The sequence below is a fragment of the Garra rufa genome, chromosome 5 (genome assembly GCF_049309525.1).
Source record: "Garra rufa chromosome 5, GarRuf1.0, whole genome shotgun sequence".
Lineage (NCBI taxonomy): Eukaryota > Metazoa > Chordata > Actinopteri > Cypriniformes > Cyprinidae > Garra > Garra rufa.
The window spans coordinates 41,361,718-41,377,981 of NC_133365.1; the positions used below are offsets into that span (position 1 = coordinate 41,361,718).

Here is a 16,264-nt window from a genome sequence, read left to right on the forward strand (position 1 = left end):
GGCGGGGGGGATAGATGGATTGGTGAACGGGCAGCTGAGGGTGGGGTGAGAAAAGGAGCGGCAGACTGCGCACGAGATGTTACGGCAGCCTAGGAACACCCTATTGTGGAGCTCGGAGTCGAGAGCTCCCCAATAGGGACACTGGTTCCATTGAGCTACCCGGATGGCGCATTTGGCTGAAAACAGCTTGTGGTAGGTGTAAAAATGGGTGCCGCCATAGGACAGCGCGAGCTCAGCAACTATAGTGAGGTAATCGCTAAGCTCGCGCCTCCTGTGGGGGAAGGCGGCGCAGATGACTTCTGCGTACCGGGTAAACGCTATGGTGAATTCTGCAAAGGAAAGGATACGTGACTGGGCGGGGGCAGAGCTTTTGAGGGTGACGGAAAAATCGCCACAATTGATTTGGCGATCTGCAGGTGAAGGGAGAATGGGAGAGAGGAGGGAAAAAGGTCCACGTCCGCACCTGCTAGGATCTGTGATCTGATGGAGTTAGGTACGGGGGGTGGTTCGTTGACCAGAGCGTTTGGAGGGGGTGGAAGGGGCGTGGCTGAGGTCAGCGAGAAAGCTGAACGGGTCTGAGGCGGAGGAAAGGTGGCTGCTGGGACAGATAGCGGGGGATAGCCTGTATTGAGGCCGTCCCGTGAGGCGAAAAAAGGGGGGGGGAAAGCGGGGGAATGGCGGGAGCCGGAACCTGAGAAGTTTGCTGCAGGCTCGTGTTAGGGAAAGCTGCTGGGGCAGAGGAGAGGGGGGGGAAGAGAGAGGGCATGGGAAGCACTGATGCTTGGGCCATGAGCGGGGGAATACTCGCGCTGTGGTCTGACAGCGGAGCTGCGGGCCATGGAGGTGGGAGGGGATTAAGCGAAAGGCGGGGCGGGAGCTGCTGACGAAGATCAGCGGCTGGTGGGGGCGGGTCCCTGCCGCGGCGGCGGCGGCGGCTTGAAGAGGCAGAGGCTGGCTCTTCGCTGGCGTGGGAAGCGATCTCCCGCCTGGGAGATCGAGGAGGAAGGCCGGAGCTGGTAGCTGCGGCGTGGCCCGAGCCGGGCGACGGCCTTTTGCTGTGCCTCGGCGTGGAGTATGGAGCGCCGCGGTCCGCGCGCGCTCTGCGAGCGGCCCTGGAGGGAGGCGTGGCTTTCGGTTTCTCCCTCGGTTGGAGGGATTCGTAGAGACCGAGAAGCTCAGCTTTCGAAGCGCGGCGGGGAGCGACGACGCCGGTGCTGGCGAGCGCCTTGCGGAGCCCCGCCACGGTCCATTTCCCCTTTGCTGGGGCGGAGGAGATGGCCGAAGCGTAGGATGACGCTGGCGAAGACACCTGACGCCTGGAAGGTGTTGGAGAAGGCGTGCTCTGGCGTCTAGGAGAGCGAGCAGCGGCGGTGCGAGAGGGCCTGCGGCCCCGCGATGCAGCCGCGGGCTCGTTTGTGGGGTCCTGCGGAGCGTTTGTGGGGTCCTGCGGAGCGTTGGTGGGCTCGACGGCAGGACTATCAGAGTCCGTGGAGTAATCCTCGGGAGGCGTTTGGGTCTCAGACATTGTGCAGCAATGCTGGAATCAGAGATAGCTGAAGGTAGGACTGCTTGGTTATTTAAAGGAACTGTAGTAATTGGATAGGGAGAGTGGCTGGTTAGGTAGTGATTGCTGATGATGAATTGGCCATGTTAATTATCTGCGCGAGCTCCTCCTGAAATTTGTTAATGAAACATCACTAAAAAAGTGTCCCACACATTTATTAAAACAAAATTACGCCACTGGTATTATGTAGCGTATTATGAGAGAGAGATGGACAGAGTGTCAGCTCAATCTCTTATTCACAATAAAACATTTTGTGAATTTGAATGTCAGCTGAGGAAAGCGATATATTTGTCGTACTATCCTTTCATCTGTTAAGGGTGATTTCCAGTGACAGCACTGCTCAGTGCATCTGTTGGCTGCATCTTACAGGGTGTTGTTGAAAGTAAAAATAACTTTCTGGCTTACCAAACTAGTTCTGTCTCTTTCAAAATAAGTCTTTACTGCTGACTCACTCATAAAAATCTTGTTTCCATCTAATAGCGGAACAACGAAATCACCGCCACAACACACACCATTTCCCAATACTAAATACTATACCATTATTATTTATATCAAATATTATTTATTGAATAATAATATTTTAAAAACAACAGCAGCCATCATAAAAATTGCTAGTCAATTTAGTCAAAAGTACAGGCAGCACTCTGATATACAGCATTAAATTAAAAAATAACGTGATGAGATTTTGCCCTCAGCCTAAACTATTTGCTCTGGAACAAATAATAGAATAATGAGACCCAAGACTGCCCGTTAGATTTACTCAAAACAAATTATATCTCATGTTTAACCACTATAGAGACATCAGAGACAGCGGCAATTTCCATAAGATCTGGCCGAACTAGGGCTGCTCCAGGCTCCAGGTTCATGAGCACCGAATGGCGCCGAGCACTTGATGACCAAGACCAGGCCTTTGAATTCTAATAGATACTGGCAGCCTGTCAAGAAAAGGAATGAGAAGAAAAACAATTTCCAGGGTTCTGAGAACCTGGTCCTGTAAGAGGACCAGGACTTTAATGAGGAGCTAAGTAAAGTGTTTTTTCAAGAAAAGATGTTGTTTCCTCATGTTGTGGAGCATGAAGCATCTAGACATGTCAAATGACATTCGTCTATATTTATCTATGAACACTTGAGCATATCTTCGTGGTATAATTTTTTTTCCCCTATAGACATTACTTTTTGCCATAGGATAGGCTCCCCCTGATGAGTTTGGAGCCTCTCAAGGTTTTTCACAAATACCTCATCATTTTTTTTTTCTTTACACACTTGGACTTCCCAATGGAGATCTCATTTTCATTTGTGAAAAAATAAATATAGTGTTTACCCTGACCACTAAGACCCCCATGGGGGTCTAAACAAGCACATTCTTGCCTAAAAAAAACTCTTAAATCTACATTCAGTGACACAAAAACAGTATTATTTGTAAAATTCTATAATGGATTTGAGCATCCACCATGACACTAGCTGTGAGAAATACCACAAGCAGAATGAGACAAACAGTGAAGCAGTTGAATTTCCGATATCACTAGAATATTACACTCCTCTCAGGTAATCAGATTTGAGGACCAAAAAAAACTGAGACTCAAGTAAATTACAATTACCTAACTTTGGTAATATAGTTGTCGCTCTCTTTAATAACTGAACAGTGTATGAGCACAGCAGTATTCAGTGCTACAAACCAGACTGGCAACCATATTTTACTGTTGTAGGAGCAAAAGCCACTGACATCTAGTTTAGTTGAGTCTTAAGGATGGCTGGAACCAGGCTTTGTTTAAATATAGCTTTGGAGTCCAATCACATGTCAGCAATTGTAGCTTTACTTCACCAATATGCAGGGATGATGCTTTCTAGTCCTGGATGAACACAATCCTTCAGGTGAAAATACAGAATGGATAGGTGACCAGAAATGGCTGATAATAATGGCAAGCCTGACATGTAGCACTTGATGATTGAGACCAGGCCTTTGAATTCTAATAGATACTGGCAGCCTGTCAAGAAAAGGAATGAGAAGAAAAACAATTTACAGGGTTCTGAAAGCTTGGTCCTGTAAGAGGACCAGGACTTTAATGAGGAGCTGAGTAGAGTAGTTTTTCAAGAAAAGATGTTGTTTTCTCATGTTGTGAAGCATGAAGCATCTAGACATGTCAAATGACATTCATCTATATTTATATATGAACAACTGAGCATATCTTTGTGGTATAAACAAATGTTTTGTTTTTGCCATATGGGCTCCCCATACGTGTTTGAAGCCTCTTAAGGTTTTTCACAGATACCTCATCACATTTTTTTTCTTCTTCACACACTTGAGGTCCTGAATATAATATTTGAAACATGAAAAGCGATTTGCGCAACATGAACTGAATATTGTCGCATCTAATTTTCATAAGTGATGCTTTCCACTGGAGATCCCATTTTCATTTGTGGAAAAATAAATTTAGCTTATACCCTGACTTAACCACTAAGACCCCCATGGGGGTCGGCATGTTGAGAACACAAGATCAGCCAAATACTAGTCACTTTGTTAGTGGACACTTTTTCTAATGGAATAAATTAATTATGGTACTGATGTTTTTGCATCATAAAGAGAGGTCTTGACTGGGAGAGAAGACAGTCTTATGGAGCTTGAGTTGAAAGCAATCAGTAATCATTCCCGTCGATTTGTCAAGGAATGTTTTTTTTGGATTACAGATGCAGAGGCAGATGGGGGAATGAGTTTGTGTTATCAGCACAGCAGTGAAAAGAAACACCATCTGATTAGAGGCTGTTCCAAACAATCTGGTGTGAGGAAGAAAAGCATCTCTGATCCTTGTGGAACCCCAGTGGGTTGATAGGAGTGGGCTTTTCCATCTTTTTAAAAAGCTTAATGAAAAAAATACTAAAGTAGACATGCCGTTCACCACACAAAATTGAAGAAAGCAAACATAAAATGTTTCTACTGTATGCATTAAAGTGCATTGAGTGCATTAAAGCTAAGAATACAAATGTCTAAGGTCATGAGATGGTTTGAAAGCAGATAATGAGTGCATTGAGAGTTCTAGTGATCTTTCAGGAGATGCTGTGGGCAAAATATTCCCAAAGCCAATGATATAATGAGCTGATTTAAAAGATTTTTAAAATATACAATGTAGTTTTGGACCTCACTGACATTCATTGTATAGACAGGAAACTATTTTCCATGTTTTTTTGTTTTGTTTTTTACCAATAAGAAAAAAAATGTCAAGTCTCATGTCACACAAACCAACTAATTACTAAGAGTTATTAGAGTTTTCTATCTTTCAGCAGGGAATGGCTGAATCAAACAAGAAAGGTATCATTACATTATATAATGTGTTAGAAAGGTCCAGGGACAAGAGAAAGGGAGCCATGAGCATGTAAGAGAGAGGCTGAAGGATAAAAAGCAGCCAGATTCTATTAGGAAACCAAAGTGTTTTATTTTCACTAAAGAGAACCTGACATGACCATACTTAATCCCCCACATATGCGCCTAGATCATTACTTGTTAAAAATACTATTCAGTGACCCATAGATTTAGGTTAATAATCCTGGGTCTGTGTGCAATTAGTAGTGATAAGCAAAAAAATTGTTTTTCCAACCAATCTTTAAAAAGGTGTGACATCCACAACTGGAAATAACAGAATATCTATTTTACTTATAATTGCACATTGTACAAATGTGCAAATAAAAATAGTCAAACCTCATTGGCTATACTGCTCATGAAGATTTTCTATGGCTTTTGATGTTGTGACAGGATATTTATTCCCTATATAGGACACAAAGCATTATGTGAAACAACAAGGGAAGTATATTTTATCCTTACCCATTTTCCTGGGATTGACTGCTGAGTCTGGGAACTGTGTGAAGAAATCTTGGATGGGTCCTCATGGATCCTGGGTGGCACATGGGAGCCAAGCTGGAACGGAGCAGGACTTGGACACACTTACGAAAGGCCATGCTGTCCTGCTGTTGCAAGTGTGTGTGCTTGTGGGTCTGTAAATGAGGCGGCTCTGCATCTAATTTTTGCGATGTTCTTTGTTCCAAGGACAAAGCTGCAAGCTCCATGGGAAGGCCAACCCTGAGGTAGACAAGGTTAAACACACAGAGAAAAGGAGAGAGAGAGAGAGAGAGAGAGAGAGAGAGAGAGAGAGAGAGAGAGAGAGAGAGAGAGAGAGAGAGAGAGAGAGAGAGAGAGAGAGAGAGTGAAGCCTTGGTCGTAAAGGTCATTAACAGCTTACAGAAAAGAAACCAGCATGAGAAAATACAGATGCTCTTTATCTATGTAATTTACTCTAAAATTCAGTTTTTGGTTTAGTTATCTGATGGTATCCTGTAATACTGGTTCATGGTAAACTCAGATGTTGAACTAGGGATCAGACCAGATCATGAGATTCACATCGGATCAAATTATGGATCATGAGAGCCAGATCAAATATCAAACTAAAGGCCCTGTTGCATCTAATGATCTCGGCAAGGTTATCTTTTGATCTCCATATTTGATCTTGACGGACTAAGTGAAGAAATAAATCTTACAGATTGATTTGAGATTTCCACATCAAAGAAAATATGTAATCGTCATGGACCAGTAGCAGTATGATTGTTTTTAATAACCAGCACAAAGTTTCCTGGAACGTTTGTGCATCACTAGAACAAACTCAGAACAAATCTTCTTTTTGGCCAGATTTAGTCTGAAATGACATCACACCTATTTGTTCTTCAACTTCAAGAGGTCACCCAAAATGAAAATTTGATGTTTATCTGCTTGCCCCCAGGGCATCCAAGATGTAGGTGACTTTGTTTCTTCAGTAGAACACAAAGATTTTAACTCAAACCAGTGCAGTCTGTCAGTTATATCAATGCTGAAAAAAACAGCTAAAACCAGCCGCAGAGTTTCATTTGTTTTTTTCTGTGTATGGTGGGTTTCACTGACTGACAGACTGTGACAGTTTGAGTTAAAAATCTTTGCTTGTGTTCTAATGAAGAAACAAAGTCACCAACGTCTTGGATGCCCTGGGGATAAGCAGAGGAACATCAAATTTTCATTTTTGGGTGAACTATCCCTTTAAGAATAGAGATTTGGTTCTTATGGTTCGGTTTCTATACATGGCTTTGGGTTAAAGGGGTCACGACATTCATATTTTTGCTATTAGTTTAATGTGTTCCTTGAAGTTTACTTACAATGTTAATAGAGTTTTTTTGCACACAAAAAAATGTGGAAAAATTATTATAGTCAACCCTTATTCTGACCCTCTGCCTGAAACTACCTGTTTTAAGGGGCGTGGCCTTTAAAGGGTTACTCCACTACAAAATGAAAATTGTCATTAATCACTTACCCCCATGTTGTTCCAAACCCATACAAGCTTGGTTCATCTTCAGAAAACAAATTAAGATTTTTTTATGTATTCTGACTGCTCTTTAGCCCTCCCATAGACAACAATGTAATTAACATTATCAACATTCAGAAACGTATCAAAGAGATCGGTAAAATAATCCAAGTGACATCAGGGGTTCAACCATTTTTACAAAGCTAGAGAATACTTTTTGTATGCAAAGAAAACAAAAATAACACTTTGTCTACTCCGCATGACCCTGGTGCCATTTTAGAGAGTATCCACTGAACGCAAACAGCGTATGCTGTTTTGTGTCAGCTGCGCCATGCAGATACAGTTTTTACATGTATTTACGCTTTGATTTGAACCAAAACAACGTATCCGTGTGGTACGGCTGACACAGAACAGCATATGCTGTTTGTGTTTAGTGGATACTCTCCAAAATGGCGCTAGTATGACATGGAAAGACAAATTTTTGAATAGAGTTGTTGTGCCCTTCAACTTTGTTGTTTCTTCCGTAATTTGGAGGTATAGTGTAAAAGTATGACAATATGAATATATAAATATCCGATTAATCATGATTAATTACAGAAAAATGTGTGATTTTTTTTTTTTTAATTGATTGAAAGACAGCACTAATGTTAACCTTTTATAGATGTTGGTGTTGGTAATATTAGTTTTAGTGAATATGCATTTCAATTTAATTGTATAGGCCCCCCTAGAAAGAGATCGGGATGGCCCCCACCCCCTTGGCTCCCTTCAAATTTTTAGTTCGATAATCCGGCCCTCAAATGTATCTAATTGAATAGCCCTGCCTTAGATGCACAAGCCATTTTGGAGCTTGATTAAATAAATGCTTTGTTTATAATGAGGAGGGCATTAAAACTATGAAATTTGCAGTATGTTTTAAAAGTGCAAGGGCCTCTAATATGACAAAAGATCAAGGCAAATAAGGTTTTTCATGTCATGACCCCTTTAAGGCTAGGTTTCAAATTAATAGTGGTTGACCTGTAGATATCAAGAGACTAAGTGGCTGATGTAATCCATCTAAATGGCCGCCACAGAACCCCTGGAAGAACACGGTTTGAAATCTTCCACCTTGCCTTAAGGGCACTTAGTTCTAACCAATTTGGATCTGCGGGAATTTTGCATTATGCAAATGTTAAGTGGCTAAAAAAAAAAAAAAAAAAAAACATCCTATCAAAACCTTCACTAGTGACCATCCTGTGCTCTTTCATGCCATTTCGGAGCTCTCCAATATATGTATTTATCCCATTAACTGAGTCATTAGCATTGTAAATTAACACTAATCAACTGTAAATATAAATATGCATTAGTCATTGTTATGTACTTCAATAACAGTGTAGTATTAGTGCAAAGTATTTGTGAAGGAAAAAATAATGACCTTAGACTCCTGAAAAGTCCGCAGTATGATATCATTCTGCCTGAGTTTTGGCTTTACAATAGCTTGAAAAGCCTATAGTCTGAATGCGAATATATCTACAGTTTCTTAGAGAAGCAAAGAAAGCTGTAAGCTAATAACATTTACTCTGACTGAAACTCTACATGAGACCATTCCTATTAAATACTGTGGTTTTGAGATTCTAATTGCCTTGCAAGGAACTGCTTCACATAATACTTACCAATGCTTGCTGTTAAGCACACATTAATGGATGCATCCATTTATTTACAAAGATCCAAATGCCACATTACATAAACAAAGACATAAACTGAGCGAAAAAAGAGTTTTGGATACTTAATTAAAAATGTATTCAATAATAAAATTATTGAAAAGATAAAGAATTTAAAGGTATTATCACTTGTATGGCTTAATATAACATAAATTACAGGTATCGGCATGTTTCAAATCCTGCCAGGATGGCATCTGCGTTTCTTGTCTCTGCTGTTTGTAAGCTCTTTTAGTAGCTGTGGTCTACTAAAAGCCTCAAAGGCTTCAGTGCTAAAGAGGACAGAACAAAGATGTGCCTCTTTAAGAAGTTATATTCGTCCACAGACCTTTTCCAATTATTTGGTACTCTTCCTATCATTAGGAAAGCAGTGAAGACTTACATCACTTCTCTTGTTGCCCTTCAACTGAAAATTACAATCAAAAGCTGCACAATCTGGCATCGTATTAGTATTTTATTTTCCAAGATGTACTGCGGTAAAAATAGCAACAGGTAGCTATAGTCCAAAATATGTATAAAACATTGTTTTAAATAACATAGTCTTTCATGGGTTTTCTACATATTTCTGTAAGAGACATTATTCATATTTTATTAAGCCATACAAGTCTTAATACCCTGGGCTCCCTTTAAGCTATTGTCTATTGTATATGGTCTGTATTGATCCACATGCTTTGAGTTTGCTTTATTTTTTTTTCCCTCTCTGTGTCTCTGTGTGTGTGTGTGTGTGTGTGTGTGTGTGTGTGTGTGTGTGTGTGTGTGTGTGTGTGTGTGTGTGTGTGTGTGTGTGTGTGTGTGTGTGTGTGTGTGTGTGTGTGTGTGTCTCTCTCTCTCTTTCACTCAGCAAGGATAAAATAGCAATCATTTTATGTTGTTACACAACATTCACAGCTGTGCCAACAAATGTTGGCTTTATAATGAGATGCAAAGTGAGCAGCTTTGATCTTAAGGTCATTACCTTGTCAGGACAAATCATCCTGACAAAAAGTACACAAAAAATGAAAAGTACACTAGTATAGTACTCATACTGATTCACAGTGTGAGATTCAGTGTGAGATTCTTTGCAACATTGATACATTCTGAGAAAACTGTACTGACATAACCAACCATTAAAAAGTTGTCTTCAAAGATATTGATAGTTCTAAAAAATTAGACACCAATGTTTCAGGAGTTTAGGCCACCAAACAGGACACATTTTTATTAAGATTAACTTTTTTTCCCCAAGGCATTGTTAGATGCCATCATTTCCTGCCATAGCTATGCAAAGATTTAATTTAAAAAACATTATCATAGCTACTAAACGATATCTTATGATTTTAAATTAGTATTTAAAGTCTGATTTTGTGGTTTATAATCTTAAATTCCAGTGAAGAAGGATATTGAAAGTCTAACAGTAATCATTGTTGAGTTAACCCTGCCTGCTCTAAATGTTTTAAAACAGTTCAAAACATTTGCTAGAAATGTACAAAAGTAATTCAAATGTAATCAATTGTAAATAGTTACATTACTTTAGTCATTTAAATTACATTTGTCATTACATTTTGAACACAGTAACTTGTAATCTGTAACTCATTACATTTCCAAAGTAACATTCCAAACACTGATCATCACACTCAAAAAGTTTTCGGTATCATACCTACACTATTACAATACTGCAATTTACTTATTTTTAGCATTCGAGACACTGGGAATTTTGGGTATCTCATTTTTGTCACTCATTTTGTAGAAGAGACAGAAACAATATATTTAAAAAAAATTGGGGGGAATAAAATGTATTAGGGCTATCAATCGATTAAATATTTATTCGCAATTAATCGCGTGATTGTCATGAGTTAACTCGCGATTAATCGCACATTTTTATCTGTTCTAAATGTACCTTAAATTAAAACTTTAAGTTTTTAATACTCTAATCTACATGGGAATAAACAAATATGGATGCTTTAAGCAAATGTATGTTTATTATTAGTAAAACCATACTCGACATAGAGCATGAAGACTAGACATGTTTTTCAAATAACTAAAAAAAACTCTTTGCATTACTACTATTATTTATCATTACTTATATTTATTATTTATGAATAATAGCAACACTCTCAATATACTTTCTCAAACATATTAAAATATATTATGTCATTATATTCTGGAACTGACAGATGCAATTTAACTGTCTAAATGTCTTCCCTAATCACTGAGCTCTGTCTAGAATCAGATGTGAAATGTGCATGTGCTTCTGATTGGTGTACTGATTGCTTTTATTGACTAAAAGATTGTAAAGATGTCTGAACTCACATAAAAAAGGTTCACAGCCAGCTTGTTCTCTGTTAATTAAAAAAAACCTTTGCATGCTCTTGTGAAATACTTATATAAATAATACTACAGTTTTATTCTATCCTCAAAACCGTAAAAATGCTCACTTTCTTTTAATACTGCATGCTTTTCAAAGCAAAAACCTTGACACTGACAGAAAGAGAGATAAGGGAGCTAGGAACTACCACTGAATCTCCAAGAAAAACCTTTATATATATGAATGTACTGGACAGGCAGCTAACACTTCTGAATGTGAAGATGAAGGATTATTTACAGTCAGACTCTGTGGGAGACATACTTAAAAAACATGTTATGTTTTGTATCTGTCAGCTCCAGAGGCTTTCTGAAGGATATCTGGAAGAAGTTTAACCTTCAGCTGATAACAGTCTCCATTACCATGTGCCTGTTGGCATTGAGAAACTTGAGGGCTGTTTTTTAACCAAACATCTGTTCTTTTTTCACAAAAAAAAAACATTACAAGCAAAGAAAAGAGGTATTATAAACAGCTTACAAAAAACAAGTCACATGTTGATTGTCATGAAAACAAATTTTATGGTGGCTATGATAACATTTGCATTAAGTTTTTTTTTTGTCTGAATTGCTTTCCTTGTAATGTACACTGTACTCCAGGGTCACTTTATTTACACAAATTTCTTTAATTGCAAGATGACTGACCTTTTCCAAAGTCTTGCTCCATTCGAATGAAGGCTCCAGAGATTATCCACACAGCTTTGCAATAATAAGTTATGAAATCTGAACAGATAACACATTACAATTGTATTCGTGCTAACTGAAAAGTGCTAAAGATCTCTACTAAAATAGGAAAGAAAGAAGTATTAAACACAACACTTACGATTTCTGGTTCCAGGGCCACTTTACCTCTATACATCCTGTTGTATTCATTAGTGATCTTTGTCTTCTTATCTGTACAGGAAAATATCCACAGAGGAACATTAATCTGGGCAGAAACATACCATTCTTTTTTAACTGTCAAGGTCATGGTGCATGAATATTACATTTACATTTAATCATTTAGCAGACGCTTTTATCCAAAGCAACTTGCAAATGAGGATAGAAGCAATCAAAACAACAATATAAGTGTTGTGACAAGTCCCAGTAATTCTAACACAGTACACATAGCATATATTTATTTTTATCATATTTGAAGGCAAAAATCAATACCTTCAATTTTTATGCAAGCATAAAATATTCAGTGTGACATATGCTCTTTTCAGCTCATTAAAAACTACTCTTGCTGTCGCATTCTGGATTAGTTGCAAAAGTTTGATAAAACTGGTTGGAAAATCAAGAGAGCATTGCAATAGTTCAGCCTCGATAGACCAAGACTTTGGTGTTATGGTTGATGTGCCTAGGTGGTTAGAGAAATTGTGAAGATGTGTTGTGTTGGCTGAAACCACAAGCAGTTATGTCTTGGCAAGGTTGAGTTGAAAGTGATTGTTGAGTTTCATCAGCATAACAGTGATATGAAAAGCCATATTTCTGATTGATAGAACCGAGTGATGCCATGTAGACAGAGAAGAAAAGTGGTCCAAGAACTGAGCCCTGAGTCACCCCAGTAGCAAGACGTGACTCGGACACTTCACCCCTCCAAGATACCTTGAAGGACTTATCTAAGAGGTAAGACTTGAACTACCGGAGTGTGGTTCTTAAGGTGCGTTCACACCGGACGCGAATGAAGCGGCAAGCGCGAGAGATTTAATGTTAAATGCAAAGACGCGAATAGCCATTCTGCGGCGCGAAACGCGCATTGAGCGTTTCAAGCGATTGCCGCGCCATTCGCGCGAGTTCAAAAATCTGAACTTTGGCGAAAATACGCGCCGCATTAACCAATCTGGAGCTTGCTCTAGTAGTGATGGAGGCAGAAATCCGAAACAACAATGGCGGACAAAATCACCGTTGCTGTCTGTGGTTACTCGGAGCTGTACGATACATCTTTGGACTTTTGTAGAAACAGGAATAAAAAGGATCTTGCTAGGAAGAAAGTGAGTGAAGAGGTCGGACAATCTGGTTAGTTTAAAAAAACGCTCTTTACTCAATTTGACTTACATATACATACATATTGAGACTACAAGCAAGCTAAAGCTGGCAAATTGAGCTCATTCACCTATTTTACAACTACTTTCCCACTGACGAGTGGCAGAAGCCCCTCCCATGACGCGAATTCGCGTCTGTTGTGAAGAAAATGTCACGCGCGAATGACGCGAATTTTACCGCGCGAATGGCGCGAGTAAACTCAAATGTTCAAGCGTTCAACTACGCGCGAATAGCGCGTTTTTTCCGCGCAAGTCGCGTCCGGTGTGAACGCACCATTAAGATGTTCTTCGCCATTGTCACAAGTGTGGAGAGAGACGAGGATCCAGGGAAACACAAGGAAAACAGAAGTATAAACAAAACACTGATTTATTAATAACAAAACAAAAGGCAGGGATAGACAAACACGTCGAAACTTGAAAACAAAACCCGAGGAGCAGACAAACACCATTAGACGTTATGGACGGACAATGGGAGTGACGAGACAAAGACCTTAAATAAACTGAAAACAGGGCGTAGTAACACAACAAGATAACAGGGATAATGAGGGGGAAGTACAAATATGGGCAAGACTAAACCAAATGAACATGAACCAAAAGAGGGACACAAGGACTAAACCATTTAGACTAGAAACATAGGGGGAAAACACTAGGAAAACAAGACAGAACAGAATACAATCCTGACAGCCATGAGGGTTGACAGGAGGATCTGTTGGTTAACCGTGTAAAAAGCAGAGGACAAGATAGTATTTAAAGTATTTAAAACTGGTAGGCCACTCTTGCCCACAACAGGGCAGTCTTGGTTGAACACCCACTTATAAAGCTAGAGAAAGGGGCGAGACTTGGTTGAACACAATTTGTTCATGTTTTTTTTTTTTGCAATGAAAAGAAGAAGGGATACAGTGCCTTGCGAAAGTATTCATATCCCTTCATTTTTTTACATTATGTTGCTGCCTTATGTTAAACTGCTTTAAACTACTTTTTTCCACATCAATCTACATTCCATACACCACAATGACAAAGCAAAGGTTTTTAACAACTACGAAAGTTTATTAAAAATAATAAACTGCAGAGTACCATCCCAGAATTAAGGTTTGCTGGTAGCAGCCTCATGCTGTGGGGCTGTTTTTCAGTGGCAGGGACTGGGGGACTTGTCAGAGTAGAATAAAAGCTCGGTGCACCAAAATATTGAGTTAGCCTTAATGAAAACCCAGAGCATTCAGAACCTCAGACTTCACAGAAGGTTCACCTACCAACAGGACACCCTAAGCACATAGCAAGAGTGGCTTATAGACAACTCTGTGAATGTCCTTGAGAGGCCCAGCCATAGTCTGGACTTGAACCAAATCAAACATTTCTGGAGAAACCTAAAAATGTCTGCCATTTTTGTGTCTTAAGGCTCTGAAGGTGCTTAAACTAAGTACTCAGTTAAGGGTATGAATACTTATGCAATGTACTTATTTCAGTTTTTTTATTTTTAATAAATGTATAAAGTTGTTACAATTCTGTTTTTGCTTTGTCATTATGGTGCATGGAGTGTGGATTGATGTGGGGGGGAAAAGTCATTTAAAACTGTTTAACATAAGGCAGCAACATAACAAAACATGAAATAATAAAGGAGTATGAATACTACAGCAATTACGGCTCTGTAACCGTCTGTAGTTTTCCTGAAGTGCTGGGTTAATCAAGTGAATATTGCAAAATTTCTCATTCATATACTGCACTAAACTGTTTCATTCATGGTTTCTGTGCCCAGTGTGCTGATAACTTTAATTTACTGAATTATTAAATAACTTAAACCATTGCAACTTTTTATAAATCAAGTAAGTGTAATCAATAGAGCAGGATTGATCCAATATGGAACACACAAAAAATTAGATTTAAACCATTTAATACAGAAAAGTCCTTTTTATGTGATAAAAAAGTATTTTATGTATGTAATAAATTCTTAAAATAGCTGAAACGACACTGAACAATACTGCGTAAGAGTTTCCAAGATCATTTCCATATTTTTTGTTAAAACGTGCAGCCAACATTTGTCATCATGACACTTTTCTGGGTAACGTGTTGTGACAAATGTGTTTACCTCTCCTCTTTGGAATTAACAGGTTCCCTGAGGTTGGTCATGATCTGGTAAGAGAAATGTTTTTCAAATGATTAAGTTCTCCGTGTTATTAGCATGCTGTTTTTGTTTTGTTTTCAGAAGTGCAAAGAGTTCAATCCATCCTATGGCTTGTGCCAGCTAAATTTCCAGATGAAAGAACACAGAAATTTGCTGTGGCGTTATCAAGCCGTACTACGTACTTTTGAGACAAAGACACCACTGGAAAAAAGAATGCATATAAATAGTGAGGAATTGGATGTTCTTTGCTATTTCCTGTCATTAATTTTGTCCTTGAGGTTTTGAGCTCATCTATTTAATGCATGCAGCACATTTGTAGAATCAAATCAAGGCCAAAAATGGTTCTGAATTACTATTTTTGAAGTTGTATTCATATGTAATAATGTACATTAGGCAAGGACCCACTATGTCTGAGAAATACACATACAATAATGGCATCCTACTTTTAAGATAATGCACTGTATATCTATACACTACTGAATGTGCTTCAGTGTAAATGTATTCCATTACATTGTATAGTGTCATTCATCTGCTTTTCGGGGTACATCTTAGTATTTAATTGCTGTAGACATGAGAGTGGGTGTCTAGATGGGATGGGAGGACTCGGATCAAAGTCTCAATGGCTGAATAATAATGTCTATCAGATTCATGTCACGGAAAGATTTACCTACACGCCCATTAAGGCAGAGATTCAGAAACATACACGATATTCATTCATTCATTTTCATGTTCGAAAATTATTTCTTACCTTGTATTAGAATCCAAACAAAACAGGAATAAATGATGTGCTTTGAGTTTCACAGATGAATAAATCCAGAAGCGTACATAAATGAACAAAACTAAAAAACGGCGCCATCTGCTGTCGAGTGAAGGAGTGTAACTGCTTGGGTCTCTAGAATTACATGGTCTTGTTCGAAAAAATACTGGCAAATTTTTCATCAAATATTCTCAATTATTTCAAGAAACGTTGCAGTAAGAGACTTTTTGTAATACCACGTTTAAACGTTTAAAAGCTCTTTGCTTGTCAATCATTTTAACGTGTTAAAGGGTGGGATTTTTTTATAAAAAATAAGTGTGGTCAAATAAGCAAAATGGCAGAAGTTAAATGAACTGATATTACCCTGCTGAAAAAAAAAAAACAGCTGAAACCAGCCTAGGCTGGTTGCCTTGTCTTAGCTGGTTTAAGTTGGAAGCAGCTGGTCTCCCAGCCTGGT

The 16,264-nt window shown here is 39.0% G+C and overlaps 1 protein-coding gene across 1 annotated transcript in view; it reads right to left on the reverse strand.

Moving 5' to 3' along the window:
* fdx1b (ferredoxin 1b) overlaps positions 1-5,626 on the reverse strand; it is a 31,789-nt gene extending 26,163 nt beyond the window's left edge. The window contains exon 1 of the mRNA XM_073841322.1: positions 5,379-5,626. Within this exon, the coding sequence (XP_073697423.1) occupies positions 5,379-5,620 (242 nt within the window). The 5' untranslated portion in view covers positions 5,621-5,626. The remainder of the gene's footprint in view (positions 1-5,378) is intronic.
* Positions 5,627-16,264: the final 10,638 nt, after the last annotated feature.